The sequence below is a fragment of the Anomaloglossus baeobatrachus genome, chromosome 11 (assembly GCF_048569485.1).
Source record: "Anomaloglossus baeobatrachus isolate aAnoBae1 chromosome 11, aAnoBae1.hap1, whole genome shotgun sequence".
Lineage (NCBI taxonomy): Eukaryota > Metazoa > Chordata > Amphibia > Anura > Aromobatidae > Anomaloglossus > Anomaloglossus baeobatrachus.
This window is the reverse complement of record NC_134363.1, coordinates 136,341,641-136,359,514: the sequence shown is the minus strand read 5'-3', so window position 1 is coordinate 136,359,514 and position 17,874 is coordinate 136,341,641. Positions and strand designations below refer to the sequence as shown.

Below are 17,874 nucleotides of genomic sequence, written 5' to 3'. Positions count from 1 at the left end.
GACACATCGTAAGATCTATTGTAGCGTGTAAAGCGACCTTTAGCCTCTCATACAGCCAGATCAGATTTCATACTTTGCACTGATGAGAGACAATCATCCTGAAACACTGCATCTGAAAATTGAGGTTCTGATCTGGCATAAATCCTAAGTCATATGACAAGACTCATTAAAGGGTCACTTTTGACTTTTAGGATTGCTACCTATAGGTGGCATTAGAGTTTGTCTACTGCCTCCTTGAAAAGACAATTTGGATAAATTAGCTGAAAATAGTAAGGTAAAAAATGAATATACACCGTGTACCCTGACCCTATAGTAACCAATCCATTCTGGTTGCAGGCAGCTTTACTTTTGGTCTAGTGCTTAAAACAGATCGGTGTTTCTGGTTTCCAAAAGTTACCAAATCTGTGTGTAAAGAGCATCAACTGAGCACTTATTTCTAGAGATGAGCGGAACCTTGGAAGTTCAGTTTGGCAGGTTCAGCCGGACTTTAGATAAAGTTTGGTTTGGGACCTGGACTTGAGCTTAACCCTAATGGAAGTCACTAATTGGGCAGTTCAGGTCTAAATCCACAAACCGCCAGCCATAAACAGATCACTTCCAGGGAAGGGTGGATGGGGTTTTCTATTTTTTTTGTTTGGTGTACACTACATCCGAGCACACTGTTGTTACCCTCAGTGAGAGCCAATCAAACACTGCAAGAGGCTCGCACTTCACTGAGCACTGAGCGTATCCGAGCACAGCGATGCTCGCATGAGTGGTTTGCACAGTAAAGCATCCGAACTCCAAACTCTATCTCTGTTTATTTTGTAAAGTCTGTGTTTGGTGCAAACACCAAAGATTGAACCTCATGTTCGCTCATCTGTACTTATTTCAATAGCCGAGCTAGCACCCTTCTCCCTCTGATAGAAAAGCGTTGCCAATTTTCGAGTCCCATAACATTTTTGTTTTTTGAGATCTAGGGCTGTGTGAGGGCTTTTTTTGTGCCCTGAGTTGATGTTTTTACTGATATTATATGGGTTGATATAAGTGGTAATTCCTAAAGAAGGCTATGTGCGCACGTTGACTATTTGGTGCAGAAATTTTCTACACCATATGTGCATCTTCTGGAAGAAAAATGCACAAAAAACGTAGGGGGGAGCAGTGGTGGTGGAGCAGCTCAAGAGTGTCACAGGAGGCAGGGCCGGCAATGCTGAGGGCTCGGAGGAGGGGGTGTTGTGGCTCAGGAGGGTCAGTGGATGCAGGGTTGGCAATACAGCAGGCTCAGGGGTGTCACTGTGGCAGGTTCCATTGAATTGTCCGCAGTTAACAAGATTGACTTTAAGAAAATGGCCGCGGATGCGGCACGTGCACAGATAAGACTCCATGGCCATTTTTGTTCATCGCATCAATCTGCACATGCGCCACCTCCACGGCCATTTTTTTAAGTCCATTGCAGTTCAGTGGAGCCTGCTGTGAGATTATGCAAAAACAATTTGCCCAAAGGGCAACTAGAGGTACCCTAAACTAAAGATTTATAAAACTTACCTTTTAATCCTAACAAATTAACGCAGATCAATGTAAAATCAGTAGCAGGTAGAGCAGCCGCGGACGTATCCGCGTATCCAGCCGCGGACCGGACACTATGAGTAAGTGAACAACTGTCCTACAATAATTGTCAGAGGGATATTGCCCTACCCTGCCTAATAAAAGCTAGCTAATAGCCTCCCCAACATGTTTCACCATGTCTGGCTTCATCAGCACTATAGCCTTAAGCCCGCTTTACAAGCTGCAATGTATCTTACAATGTGTCGGCGGGGTCACGTCGTAAATGACGCACATCCGGCATTGTAAGTACATTGCAGTGTGTGACAGGTACGTGCGATTGCGATTGAACGTTAAAACGTTCATCGCATACACATAGTACCTGTCTCTAGAATTGCACGTCAGATTGTTCATCGTACCCGGGGTAGCACACATTGCAGTGTGTGACACCCTGGGAACGATGAACAGATCTTACCTACGTCCTGTGGCTCCCGGCCCACAATGCGGAAGGAAGGAGGTGGGCAGGATGTTTACGTTCCACATAGCTCCGCCCCTCCTCTTCTATTGGCCGGCTGCCGTGTGACGACGCTGTGACGCCGAACGTCCCTCCCACTCCAGGAAGTGGACGTTCGCCGCCCACAGCAAGGTCGTATGGACGGGTAAGTACGTGTGACGGGGTTTACTCGTATGTGCGGCACGTTCAACAAATTGAACGTGCCACACATACGATGGGGGCGTTGCAAATCGCATACGATATCGTATGCAAAATTGCAACGTGTAAAGCAGGCTTTAGCCCCCATGATAAAGCTAGACACGGTAAAACATGTTGGGGAGGCTATTAGTTAGCTTTTATTAGGCAGGGTAGGGCAATATCACTCTGACAATTATTGTAGGACAGTTGTTCACTTACTCATAGTGTCCGGTCTGTGGCCGGATACGTGATTTAGTATATGTTTGATTGGTCTACCTGCTACTGATTTTAGATTGATCTGTGTTAATTTGTTAGGATTAAAAGTTGTTTTATTAATCTTTAGTTTAGTGTACCTCTAGTTGCCCTTTGGGCAAATTGTGTATGCATTTATGACCCTATGCTGATTATGCAGAAACAAAAGTTCCAGGCGGCACACAATTCAAGGTGCATGTGTCCAAGGAAGGCATCCACAGTATAACTTGAACAAAGGACCGGCACTCCAAATCTTCTGGAATTTTTACGCCTGTATACTTATGATGTGGAATAAAGTATAAAAAACTCCAGAAGATTTGTAGTGCCGGTCCTTTGTTCAAGTTACCTACGCTGATTATGGGTATAGATTGAGGTTTGATTGTTTGCTGTGAGATCAATGGAGCCAGCCGCATCACCGACCCTCCGTTCTGTGACCCTCCTGAGCCGCTCCACTGAAGTGACACCTACTCCTCCGAGCCCTCAGTATTGACGACCCTGCCTCCTGTGACGCCGCTCCACCACCGCCGCTTTGGTAAGCCATATAAAGATTATAAGAAGCATTCTGATTGTACCCTCCGTTTTGGGGAAAACAAGTGCGTCTTATAATCAGGTGAATATGGTGAATGGATAGATAGACAGACTTTACAATCACTAGCTTTTATCAACATTACCTGTTTTATAACTTATAAAACACCATTACCGTATTTTAGTCCGACCACTCACAGTTGACTATCTGGACACAGTTCAAGTAGAATTGCTTTAACGTCTCTATAAATCAGCGGAATAGATTTCTTAGCCACTGCCACAAGTAACAGGAAGCGCTGCTTTCCAAGAATGCCATAAAGTATCTGAAGACCACTTTGAAATAAATGGTTTTAATGTCCAGCGAACACCTCTGGAGAAAGACACTGAGAGATGCCGCCAGTGATTGATGCGAAAACTAACTTTTGGTTTCTCAATTTTTTCAATTTTATGGCCGAAGACAGTCATCTTCATCTGCATATAGAAAACTTCAAAAAGCATGCACAGAAAAGATCACATCCTTAGGATATAAATTAACTTCTACTTCTTCAGGAAAACACTATTGCTGAGTACATCTCTTAAAAATCTCTATATATCACCTATGGTCTACATTATTTATCCAATTATTGTAATGTGAATCCAAAAATTAACAAAACATAACATTTTAATATTAGATGTTCTCCACTAGATGTTCCAAAAATCCCCAAATTTCTGCAGTTTGCCCCATGTTTTTAAGGATCTACTCATTGTTTTACTCAAAATTAAGACTATAAAGCAATGGCGTACTGTAAATGTGATATGATACTCCCTGCTTTGACTTTCGTCCCCCCTTCATTCTTGACTAAATAGTGTCAGACTTGCTAGGGCCATTGGAGAACCAATGTTGATCTGACTGAACATTTTCGGCACCTATCAATTTCAGAGTATGGTAGACAAAGAGCCCACTATGACTATACCTCAATGATCCACATATACAGTGCCTTGAAAAAGTATTCATACCCTGTGAACTTTCCCAGATTTTTGTTCACCCACAATTTTATATGTATTTTGTTGGGATTTTATGTGATATACCAACACTAAGTTTTCTAAATATATTAAAAATATCAATCTGAACATTATGACGTGCATTTATTTTCAGCCTCCCTGAGTAAATACTTTGTAGGACCATCTGTCACTGCAATTAATGCTGCAAGTCCTAAGGGTGGCGTCACACGGTATGATCTATCGTGCGATCGCATGAGCGATTGTACCCGCCCCCGTCATTTGTGTCGTTAACCCCCGTCACACGTACTTACCTCCCTAACGACGTTGCTGTGGGCGGCGAACATCCTCTTCCTGAAGGGAGAGGGACGTTCGGCGTCACAGCGGCGTCACACAGCGGCCGGCCAATAGAAGCGGAGGGGCGGAGATGAGCGGGACGTAATATCCCGCCCACCTCCTTCCTTCCGCATTGCCAGCGGCTGCAGGTATGCTGCAGTTCATCGTTCCCGGGGTGTCACACGGAGCGATGTGTGCTGCCTCGGCAACAATGAACAACTGGAGCACAGAAGGAGGACCGACATTTTGAAAATGAACGATGTGTCAATGAGCAACGATAAGGTGAGTATTTTTGCCCATTCACAGTCGTTGGGAGGTGTCACACGGTACGATATGTCAAACGATGCCGGATGTGTGTCACTAACGACGTGACCCTGATGAGATATCGCCCGATATATCGTACCGTGTGACGCCGGCATTAGGGGTACTTTTGCTCATCTAGAGGATGAAATTTTTGTCCATTCCTCTTTGCACACTCGCTCTCACTCAGTGAGATTGGAAAGAGGTATCTGGGAAAAGCAATTTTTAAGTCTTGCCTGGGAATTTCAATGGAATTTTGGTCTGGACTGTGACGGACCATTCACACACATCAATATGCTTTGATCTAAACCATTAATTGTAGCTCTGGCAGGATGTTTAGGTGCATTGTCCTACTGGAAAGGGAACCTATGCCCCAGTCTAAAGTTTTTTTTCAGCTTCTAACAGGTTTTCCTCCAGGATTGCCCTGTATTTAACTCCTTCCATCTTTTCATCAACTGTGGCCAGCTTCCCTGCCCCTGCTGTAGAAAAGCCTCCCCACAGCAGGATGCTGCCCCCACCATGTGTGACGGTGGGGAGGGTGTTTTCAAGGTGATGTACAGTGTTAGTTTTTCACCACACAAAGCATTTTTACATTTAGCAAAAAAAAATTACTTTGGTCTCATTTGACCCTTGCACCTTCTTCCATATGCTTACTGTGTCCAATCCCCTACATGACTTTTTTCAAATGGGACTTGTTTTCAAAAATGTCTTTCTTCTTGCCACTCTTCTATAAAGGCCAGATTTAAAGAGTGCATGCCTAATAGTTGTCCTGTGGATAGATTCTACCAATTGAGCTGTGCATCTGCCGTTCCTCCAGAGGGACCCTGGGCCTCTTGGCTGCTTCTCTAATTAGTGTCTCATTGCTTGCGATGTCAGTTTATGTGGATGGCCATGTCTTGGTAGGTTTGCAGCTGTGCCATACTCCTTTCATTTTTGTATGATGAATTGAACAGTGCTCTGTGACATGTTCAAACCCTGCTTTATTCTTCTCCACAACTTTATCGCTGACATGTCTGGTGTGTGCCTTGATTTTCATGTTTTCATGATGATGTTTGATCCCTAATGTTCTCAAACAAACCTCTGAGGCCTTCACAGAACAGCTGGGGTTATACTGAGAATTAATTACACACGAGAACTGTATGAACTACCTATGTGACTTCTGGAGGTAATTCGTCACTCAACAATTAATCTAGAGGAATCTGATTACAGGAGTTTGAATACAAATGCATGTCACAATTTTCAGATTTAGATATTAAAAATATTTAGAAAACCATATATCATTTCCTTTACACTTCACAAATACTTGTTAATTAGTGTTGGTATGTCACATAAAATCCCAGTAAATGATATTTAAGTTTATTGGTTTAATGTGAATAAATGTTTAAAAACGCACGCTATATAAACACTTTTTCAAGGCATTGTAACTAGTGCTGGCTTTTACTATGTACATAAGCAAGGCTTTGTCTTTCCAAAGCTTTTACATATGTTTGCATATTAACAACTGACGAAGGCCCCATGTTGAAACGCGCATAGGGAGCTTATGCCATCCTCACAGAGAATCATGTCCACAGGCTGTCCACTATTTTGTTTTTTTCTATTTTGATACACTGTGTTTTGTATTATGTGGAACTTTTAGAGAACATACATTCACTCTTACAGGCTTTTCTTAGTCATTCTAGCCATTTTCTTTACATGTGGTTTGCCTGCTCACTGCACATTGATTATTTTTTCCTGTGTTTGGATGTGTGCCATCTTGTGTGCCTTCAATGTTATTACACCTTATCTGACTTTATGTACCTAATAACAATTTGTATTATTATTATTATTATTATTATTATTTTTGATCTTCTGAGTTGGTGTTTGAGTGTTTTGGTTGCTTTTATATTTTTACCTATGCACAGGGTACACAAAAAGCTGTCAATCAGTGTTGTGGGCAGAGTTATATAGAGCTCAGCGTTCAGAGAACTGCTAGATCTACATCAGTATTTTTTTCCAAAACTGCAGCAGGTAGCCCAGTTAGTGATACATCGCTGTAATGAGATTCAATGCCCCTATATCATGCTGCTCTACGAAGGGGCTGAAAAAAATCCATTGACAGGTTTCCTTTCAGCTTGGCAAGTGTTGAAGATACATACTAAAATCACAGTAGACCACTTAAATTCAGAAGCTTCCAATTTTGGACCCATCACCGCCCCCAATTATATTATGTACACTTTGCTATAGCAATGTTGTAGAAGAGCTTTTAGCTTCTGCATATGTCTGAAGTTGGAATTATTAATAATGACCATATTCTTTGTCCTCTTCTGTAGTTGTGCACAAAGTGGAAATGCCAGGAGGAACAGCCACCAGCGGAAAATTACCCAACAAGAAGAGAGCTGCCAAAACCTGACGGACTTTACTCCAGCTCGTGTACCCAGCAACATGGATATATTCACTGCATACAATGAAACTCTGCAATGTTCCCATGAGTGTGTAAGGACTCCTGTACCTGTCTATACAGACGAGGCGTTACACCAGACCGGAGCATATAAAACAACGTTCAATGGCAATAGGTGAGAGACAAACTGTTTACTGACGGAACTCAGAAATTTCCATATTTGTTCATTTTGAATCAATATCAGGATGTTATATCATGTTCTATTTTATTGTATGTGTATTATTATTTGTGTTCAGTGTTGTGTCATCATATAGACCCCGGCAGGTCACTGTGATATTTTGACTATTGGTGGAAATCACTGCACTCTCAAAAAAATTTCACACTTCTTTTTTTTTTCTTTTTTACATACTTTAAGAAAGTTTTAAAATGAATTTACAGGTGTAATCACGTTTTCATTTTCCTAATTAAAATAATACTAAAATTCTCCATTGGTTAATTTCTTAAAAATATAATATATTTTTAATAGGATTTGAGCTTTGTTTTTCTGATATAGAGCTCGAAAAATCCTCCATGCACTCTTGTATAAAAAAACCCTCATTTTAGCCACCACTAGAGGGAGCTCACTGCAGACTGTTTTTACATTTACAGTATGCAATAAATTCTTTCTCTCCCCCTAGTGGTGACTGTAGAATCATATTATTTAGCCTATTCAAGTCGCAGGATTTGAGCTCTGTATAAGAAAGAAATGCTATTACAAAACAAATCAATAAATTAATAAGTACAGAAAGTTACAAATTAAAAAAAAAACATTCAGGCTAAGGTGACTTGTTTTCTACAAACATTTTAAATAATTTACAGCAGTAAAATATTGTAAACCCTAAGTATTATTATTATTATTATTATTATTATTATTATCAAACTATCATCAAAATGTAATAATTTGTAAAGGTAAAATTGATTGCAAATTTAAAATAAAAAAACAAGATTAAATATCAAAGAAATAAAATACAGTATAAATAGGGTTAACATAATTATCTATCTACAGTATCTATCTATCTACAGGTGGTGAAATAAGTATTGAACACAACACCAATTTTTTAAGTAAATATATTCCTAAAGGTGCTAGTGACATGAATTTCCCACCAGATGTTGGTAACAACCCATCCAATCCACACAGGCAAAGAAGTCAAACCATAGATGTCCATAACTTAAGTGATTTGTAATAACATCAAATGACAAAAGGAAAGGTATTGTATACATCTATTGAAATTTATTTTATGCGTCAAACAAAAGCCTTTTGTTTAAGTTTCAAGACAACTCTTGTATGAAGAAACTAGTGGCATGCATTGCACAGGTGTGATTTTGAGCCATTCTTCCGCACAATCACTCTTCACATCCTAAAGGTCCTGTGGGCTACTTCTAGGAATTCTGAGCTTTAGTTCCATCTATACATTTTCTATTTTCTTTTTCTGAAACCAGTTTAGAGTTTCCTTGGCTGGGTGTTTGGATCAGTGTCTTGCTGAAGTGTCCACCCTCAGTTCATCTTCATCATCCTGATAGATGGCAGACAATTTTTTTCAAGAATGTCTCAGTACATTTGTCCATTTAACCTTCCTTCAACAGAAGAAATTTGTCTTTGTTGTTTGCTGAAAAGCAGCCCCACACCATGATGTTCCCACCTTCAAATTCACTGTTGGGATGGTGTTTTGGGGGGTGATTTGTCTTTTGGCCTCCAAACTTGGTGTGTATTATGACATCCAAAGTGTTAAAATTTGGTGTTATCTGACCAGACTATATTCTCCCAGTATTTTACAGGCTTATCTGAACATTGTTGAGCAAACTTTAAACGTGCTTTTGTTCAGCAATGGAGTCCTGCGTGGTGAGTGTGAGGCATAGAGGTTGAGTGCATTACTTATTGTTTTCTTTGAAACAATTGTACCTGCTGTTTCTAGGTCTTTCTGTAGCTCTCCACAGTTGGTTCTTGGCTCTTGGTCAACTCTTCTAATAATTATTTTCACTCCTCCATCTGAAATCTTGTGGGTAGCACCTGGTTGCGGCTGGTTAATGGTGAAATTATTTTCTTTTCACTTCCAGATTATGGTCTCAATTCTGCTCACTTGAACCTTTAGTAGTTTAGAAATTCTTCTGTAGGCAATTCTATTAGCATGTTTTTCAATAATTAAGCTGCAAATATTTTGAGACAGCTCACTGGTTTTACCCATCATGAGATGTTTCTTGTGTGACACCTAGGTAATGACACCATTTTATAATCCACCAGTTGAACCAGCTGATATTATTTTTCACTAAGTGGCAAGATTGCTTTCTAATTACTGATAGATTTCATCTGGTGTCATGAATTTACATGTTTTTTTTGCACCTCTCTTTCTTCATGTGGTTCAATACTTTCATTTCTCAATATTGCACAAAACAACTTTTTTATGCACATTTTTGGTTTGATTTCTTTGCCCGTGTGGATTAGGGTGGGTTTATACTGACATCTCTTGAAAAATGTATTACAATAGCACCTTTAGCAATATATTTACTTCTAATATAGGTAACTAGTTCAATATTTATTTCACCCACTCTATCTATCTATCTATTTATCTATCTATTCATCCATCTATTCATCCATCCATCTATCTATCCATCTCTTCATATCTATCTATCTATCTCTATCTATCTACCTATCTATCTATCTATCTATCTATCTATCTATATCTCTCTATCTATCTATCTATCTATCCATCTATCTATCTATCCATCTATTCATCCATCTATTCCTCCATCTATCTATCTATCTATCTATCTATCTATCTATCTATCTATTTAACTATCTATATATGTATCATCTATCTATTATCTATCTATCTATCTTTTCATATCTATCTATCCATCTCTGCATATCTATCTTTCTATTTATCTATCTATCTATCTATCCATCTATTCATCTATCTATCTATCTATCTATCTACCTATCCATCTCTTCATATCTATCTATCTATGTATCATCTATCTATTATCTATCTATTTTTTCATAGCTATCTATCTATCTATCTATCTATCTATCCATCTCTTCATATCTATCTATCTATCTATCTATCTATCTATTTATCTCTCTGTCTGCCTTTTGATCCTATCTAAAAAAATATTTTTTTTAATATTTTTGCCACTTAAAATTGAAATACTGTACAAGGGTACAAAATGTACAATATATATTTAGAAATAAAGGATAATCTAAAAATATAAGCCATCTAGATTATAGTGAATAAACTGAGCTCAAATCCAATTATTATTTATCCCAGTCATTATCAATGCAAGACAATAAATGTGAGTGTAGAGCTGAAGTAAAAGGTATAAATTTGTTTGATGTAGGAAACAATATTTTTTAATGATGATACAGTAATGTTACTTTAGTAACACAGTCATATTAATTTCTATATCAAGTCGTGAAACATTTTCATTATATCGAAATGAGAATTTGGAAGGGAAGTTCATATTAGAAACAAGGCAGTTATATTACTAATTGTATTTATTTTTATACGCCATCATTTGTACAATATTGTACGTAATGTCATTTTTATATTTTATACCTTTGTTTGTTTCTTGATCAACAAATACAGTACATTTCAGTGAACATTAAATTAACACGAAAACTGATGTCTCCGCTCCTGTTAATAATAACATAAATAATGTAAAAAATGAATCTCCTGTTCTTTGAATTTTTGAATGGATATTTTTAAATATTTTCAGTTTGTAAAATCTGAATTCAAAATGCTGCTAACATTCCGCTAAAAAGGACCAGTGCATTATGGAGGCTCCCTGACTGACAATTGGCATATATTTGAAGGCAAATGTAAACGATACAAAAAAAAGCATCAAAATCACTAAAAATGCAAAGTTACTTTTCTCAAGATATTGAGTTTGAGGAAATAGTGCAGGTGGTCTTCTCATTGTAAATTTTTCTATTAAAAATTATAGTCTAAAGAGGGCTTTACACGCAACGACATCGCTAACGAGATGTTGTTGGGGTCACGGAGTCCGTGACACACATCCGGTCTCATTAGCGACGTTGTTGCATGTGAAACACACGAACGACCGCTAACGATCAAAATTACTCACCTAATCGTTGATCGTTGACATGTAATTCTAATGCCAAATATCGTTGCTGTTGCAGGATGCAGGTTGTTCGTCGTTCCTGCGGCAGCACACATCGCTATGTGTGACACCGCAGGAACGAGGAACATCACCTTACCTGCGTCCGCCGGCAATGAGGAAGCAAGGAAGTGGGCGGGATGTTCCGGGCGCTCATCTCCGCCCCTACGCTTCCATTGGGCGCCTGCTTAGTGACGCTTAGTAACTAGTGATGAGTGAGCACTACCATACTCCGGTGCTCAGTACTCGTAACTAGTGATGAGCAGGCACTGCTATGCTCAGGTGCTCGGTACTCTTTAAGAGTAGTTGGATGCTCGGATGGGCGTGACTTGAGCAGCCAACTATAATCTTCCAGAAAAATGCTCAAGTATCCTATTGACTTCCATATACTCGGGTACTCGAGTTGTGCCCATCCAAGTATCCAACTGCTCATTACAAGTACCGAGCACCCGAGCATGGTAGAGCTCGCTCATCACTAGTTATCTCATCGGCACATATATATGTAAAATGCCAATGAAACATTATTTTAAAATTATAGAAATTCATGGATTAATCAGTTACTTTACAAAGGAAACATCATCAGATTCATGCTGTCCAAACTTTGGTAGCATCAGACACTGGCTGCTTTATTACTGCAGAGTAAAAATGCTTTGAAAAGCCGGCCGGGTATCACAGCTGACTAGTTTGAGGCAAGTCCCATGAGGCTTCCTGCCAGGGACTTGCCTCATTCTGGATTATTGAGACACATTGTCCCTGGCTGGTTTTTCAAAGTATGCTTACTTTCAAACATTGCAGGGTTTTAGAGTAAATCATACCTGGCTACAATCGAGCAGCCAGTGTCTGATTCATGCTGGTAGTAAAATCTAGGGCGAAACAGGAATAAAAACGTGGTTAATCCTGTGCTGCTGTCAGTGAAGGGATCAAATATAAAAGCAAAGTTGAAAATAAAAGGTGGGTTTCGAAGTAAACGTCCCTTCTTCTTCAGGAAAGGCCATTAAAAAGGTGGTATCTTGGTGGCCTTTCCTGAAGAAGTAAAGTTTACTTCGAAACGCGTTGAATAAACCACCTTTTATTTTTAACTCTGCTTTTATATTGGAGTCTTTCACCGACAGCAGCGCAGGATTAGCCACGTTTTTATTCCTGTTTTTCCCTAGATTTTGCACCTTAGATTTTGTGGCACATGGATTGCGCAGCAGCTGTACATGGGATTTACTCGGGATGTGTTTCACGCAACCCAACTAGGTGAGCAGCTTACCTATCTTGTATCCTCTTTTATCCTCCTGGTATGCTTGGATAAGACCATATTGAACTATTTATCCACAGATTTTCTTTCTGTGCTGATAGTAAAATGAACAGCATGGATCTGATGACTGGTTTACTTTAATATCTCTTGTGCTTTGGCATATGTCCTGGTGTTTAATATAGAAAGCAAGTTTCAAAGACACCCCAAATACATACAACCTCTCACATTTATAGAATATAAACACTTTCTGATTAGTTTCCTCCCAAATTTCAGCATAGGGGACACAATACACAAAAGTTGTCCAATGCAGGTTGTAAAGATGAAAAATTATTGAAACACTGTCATCTGCCCGACAGCCATTATTTTATGTGTAATCTATTATAAATTATTTCTAATGTAAATGGGTTGTCTAGCCGGGAAAATCTATTGTAAAAGAGCTCAGAGTGGTTAAAAAAATGAATGAAAGAATAAACAGGAACCTAATCACTTCCCCAATGCAGTTTTCAATGTTGCCTGAATATCCACCAATTTCTACCTTCTGGTCCCATTATAACACAGTGAACATACTATTGAAGCAACCTGTGCAGTAGTGCAGGGGGCCGCTACCATCTGCAAATTAGGTGGAATTGTGCATTAAAGGGAATCTGTCACCGTCTTTGACCGTTTTAAGCTATTACTATGGGCATACAGGTCATAGGATGATGAAAGAAGTCTTACATGTATGCCTCATAGTAGATGCCTTGTTCCACATACTGTATATAACTTTAGATGCAAATTAGGCTACCAGGCTACTGGGCATTGTGCTTCAGCTACTGGACGGTTGCTTCCCCGTAAGAAATCCCCGCCTTCATGCTGCATTATCCTTCTCGTCACCTTCTCGTCACAGTCACAGTGTCACAAATGGCAAATCCCACGTGAGCGCAGTACAGTGTTCTTCAGCCTACGTTCATTCACTCCCCTTCATTGAATCTACTGTGCATGCGCTGGTGAGTCAGCTCCACTTCCATTATCGGTGCGCTGTTCTAAGCTGTCCTCCTGAGTCCTGACTTCCTGCCTGCCTAGACAGATATACACATATACCTGGGCGATTTTGCAGGTAGGAAGTCAAGAGGACAACTTAGAACAGTGCACCGATAACAGAAGTGGAGCTGACTCACCAGAGCATGCACAGTAGATTCAATGGGGGGTGAATGAACTCATGCTGAAGAACACTTTACTGCGCACCAGTCGAATTTGCCAGCTGTGATGCTGTGACGCTGAGAAGAGGTCACAGGAAAGATATGCAGCATCGAGGTAGTGATTTCTTACAGGGAAGCAACCGCCCAGTAGCTGAAGAACAATTCCCCATAGCCTTGTATACTAATTTGCATATAGCGATCTAATGTAATATTTGTGGAACAAGGCATCCACTATGAGGCATACAGGTAAGATTACTTTCAACAACATATTACCTGTATGCCCATAGTAATAGCGTAAAACAGTCAAAGGGGGTGACAGATTCCTTTAAGATCAACTATTCGACTTCAAAGGTCCCATATATTGTTCTCACACAGGAGTCTTCTTCTGTCTGTGTTTGTTCCTTTTGAGTAAAGTCCAGTGGGGATCGTTGCAGATTTCAGTTTCCTGTAGGATCATCAACACTAAAAAATTAAAGTAGAATTGTCCGTTTTACTTGGAACTTAAGGGCACTTTACATGTTGCGATATCGCTATCGATATCGCTAGCAAGCGTACCCGCCCCCATTGGTCGTGCGTCATGGGCAAATCGCTGCCCCTGGCGCAGAACATCGCTTACACCCGTCACACGGACTTACCTTCCCTGTGAAGTTGCTCTGGCCGGCAAACCGCCTCCTTTCTAAGGGGGCGGTTCGTGCGGCGTCCAATAGAAGTGAAGGGGCGGAGATGAGTGGCCGTAACATCATGCCCACCTCCTTCCTTCCTCCTTGCCGGTGGACGCAGGTAAGGAGATATACACATAGCGATGTGTGATGCCGCAGTAACGACGAACAACCAGCGGCATGCCCCACCAATGATATTACGAAAAGTAGCGACGTGTCAACGATCAACGATTTTTGACGTTTTTGCCATCGTTTATCGTCGCTCCTAGCTGTCACATGCTGCGATGTCGCTAACGACGCCGGATGTGCGTCACAAACACTGTGACCCCAACGATATATCGTTAGCGATGTCGCAGCGTGTAAAGCACCCTTTACTGTACATCATAACAATATCAAGTTGAATTATAAGAAAGAACTGAAACATACAAAAAAAATGAAAAAGGTGAAACTGTACAGTCCAATAATGTGCAATACAGTCTATCTGCTATCTATTCGACACAGTCCATGCAGCGCACGTCTACAGTTGTATTCTCCAACACCCCTTCTCTGAGATTCAGTCTGTTTGGCTCACCCTTTTTATCAGCCAAAAACATCTCTCTCCATCGTCAATGGCTTTCCAAAAATATCTAAAGTCATGTCCTCGGATGGGCATTACTGTAAGTCCAGAATTCCTGGTTCTTAAAGATTTCTTAAAAAGCAGATTTTCGTGTCAATATGCTTTCTTCTTGAAATAACACCTCTCATTTCTGCAAAGACAAGACATCGATTCCAAAGATTCAATTTTTCTTTTTCAGCTAATTCTTGACTTACCATCTTAAGACCTTTTTTCTTCCCTTTTTGAGAGTTGAGCTAAGTCTTTCCAAGATGTAGTACATTGACAGTGCTTACTTAGTATGAGACATGTACAGGTGGTTTACCTTTGTTTTCTCATGTCTGGGTTTGGTTGTATCTGCTCACTTGTATAGTTTGGGCTTGTGATGTGACTTTAGCCATTTGTTCAGGAGCCATCTTATCACTAATTTACTATCAGTTTTCTCTTATGTTCTTATTTCCAGTAATGTCATCCCATTTTCCAGGTCTGTAGTAAATGTAATATTGTCACAAATAATATCTCCATCTATTTTGTGGTTTGTCATTGAACCACACATTGAACAACTGTGCATTAGGTCAAGTGTTTATTCTCCAACATCCCTTATTAAAAGCTAAGGCTTAGTCCATAAGGCCTAGTGACTTCAGGAGCCTGGCATATTTCTACTTGCTGTCAATTGTTTTTAATCAGCCACCATGTCCTCAATTGGGCAGTGGTGTAAGTCCAAAACTTCTTGATCTTGAAGATCCCTTAGAAAATGTAATTTTCCATTTATCTGCTGTATTTTTTGTTAACTCTTTTTATCGGTAAAAGTACTAGACATCCTTGGTTATCATTCATGGACGTAATTTCTCCCTCTTCAGCTTTTATCCATTCACTGGCCAACCCTTCCGAGAACTGAAATGCATCTTCTCAAAATATGGGTTCATCTACACAGACTGTGCTTACTTTTTGTGCAGGTGGTTTATTTACCTTTCTTTTTTCTGTTGAACGTCTTGGTTCTATATCTTGGTTTGCTTGTATTTGCTCATCTGCAGTATTTAGTATTGCACTGACTTCAGGTATGTGTTCAAAAGTGATCTGATCACTATCAGCTTTCTCTTTAGGAAGTCTTGCCCCTGTAACTTGGATTTAACATAAGATTCACATCTTATTATTCACATCTTAGAATTTGGACATTTCTAAAAAATCCTTTATCAAGTCATCTTTTTGCAGTTTCTACTTTCTAGGTGTTTGTGATCTTGGAAACTATTCCACATGTAGATTTTGTCACTGTGTCCATATGTGGAGAGTCTTGACTGTGTTTTTTTACTATAATGAGATAATAAAAATGTGTATCCATTAGGTCCCATACATGTTAGTCATAGCAGTCGTCCTTCTAAACTGGGAACATACAATATTTTTTTTACTGATATGACTAAATTCTGTCCATTTTAACCAGGGCACATGAGGAATCTATGTACCTTCTGCATTTTTCTGCTTCCATCAACAAGGTAGATTGTTTCCTTGTTATATCAGTGAGGATCTGTGGAAAAATCTCTATCACTTGTCGAATGACTTGATGCTCTGGAGTCAATACACCATCCTTGTGATGTCATCAATTTTCATATTAAATGCATTATTACAATTTTTTGTTCATGGACCAGAGATTGTAGCTTTTGAAATAGTTTCTGATACTCTTTTATACATATTAAACAGTCTTTCGTTAAGTATCTCTTGTTGTGAATCTGAATCCTGCTCAGATTTCCTTCTTGGGTGATCTTGTATCCATTGTGACCTACTGAGGTGTCCTACATAAATTCCAGTGCCAAGTGTCATGATTATAATTAGTGCTGATCTTCTCTCCTGCAGAGCCTATACTGGGCCTCATATTTTCCTCTGGTGAACTCGTTCCCAGTCTAGTCCTGTGTGGTATGCGAGGTGCCTGTTCTTTGGAGCCTGCTTTGCTTTATCTGGGAGCTATCTCACCCGGAATGCCACAATTGATAGTTCCTCTTTAGCAGTGTACATCTCTGGTTCCCGTAAGTGACTGATCTGATCCGATCTTGTCCCAGTACCTAGTTCCTTGTACCCCGTCCTGTCTCCTCCCCTATTCTTACTTGACTCCCTGCCTCCCTGACCTTTTGGCTTGTTTCTTGACCCCATCTCCGCTCTCTCCCTTATACCCGTCGTGTCCTCTTGGCTAACGACCTCGGCTCGTACCCCGACCCCGACTCCGCTCTCTTCCTGGTACTTGTTGTGACTTCCTAGTTAACAGACCCTCGACTCGCGCATTAACTTTTGCTTCTCTCTATCTCCCTTTGTTACAGACGTTATCTCCTGGCTACTGACACCTGGCTTGTTTGATTACCCCGTATATCTCCTCCACTAGTGTAGCTAGCGACTCCTAGTGGTTTAGCCTCTCATTACACCTGGGTGTTTGACATCACACCAAGTTTATCCCATTCTTTGAGGCATTAATCAGTGCATTGTATGTGTAAGGTTAGCTTCATATACATATAGCTGCAAGATGGCTTTCTTTTAAATCATCGTCCACTACTTTCAGTTGTGTGATCACTTCCAGCATTGTGTTTATGTTCTCCTACACATTTTTCTTTTTGGACAGTTTCATTGTTAACTTGTTGTTTAGAAAGGATCCATAATGCAGCTTTTACAGAACATCCCAAAAGCCTTTAGCAGTAGTCTCATGTTTTATGTGGACGGGTTGGTCATCCTCTAGGAATGAGTTTATAACTGGTATTGCCTTATGTTCTTGTCTCATTCCTGATTATCAATATATGGTCTCTCTTTAGTAATAGTCTGACAAGTCATCTCTTGACTAGAGATGAGCAAACCTTTGGATGTTCAGTTCGGAGGGCACAGGTTCAGTTTATGACTCTGACTTGAACCAAACCTCAATGGAGGTCAGTAATTGGGCAGTTTGTGTCTCTTCCTAAATGCAGTCAACCATAAGCAGAAGACATCTGGGGCAAGGTGGGTGGGGGGGGGGTTCAAATGTGTTCGTTTTTTTTTTTTATGTACACCCATTACATCTGATCACGCTGTTGTTACTCCCAGTGCGAGCCATTCAAAC

The 17,874-nt window shown here is 40.0% G+C and overlaps 1 protein-coding gene across 5 annotated transcripts in view; it reads left to right on the top strand.

Moving 5' to 3' along the window:
- Positions 1–17,874, top strand: part of AJAP1 (adherens junctions associated protein 1) — a 399,752-nt gene that overhangs the window by 316,857 nt on the left and 65,021 nt on the right. For all 5 annotated transcript variants that reach the window (XM_075329241.1, XM_075329236.1, XM_075329237.1 and 2 more), the window contains exon 4: positions 6,913–7,155. In XM_075329241.1, coding sequence (XP_075185356.1) covers positions 6,913–7,155 — 243 coding nt within the window. The remainder of the gene's footprint in view (positions 1–6,912; positions 7,156–17,874) is intronic.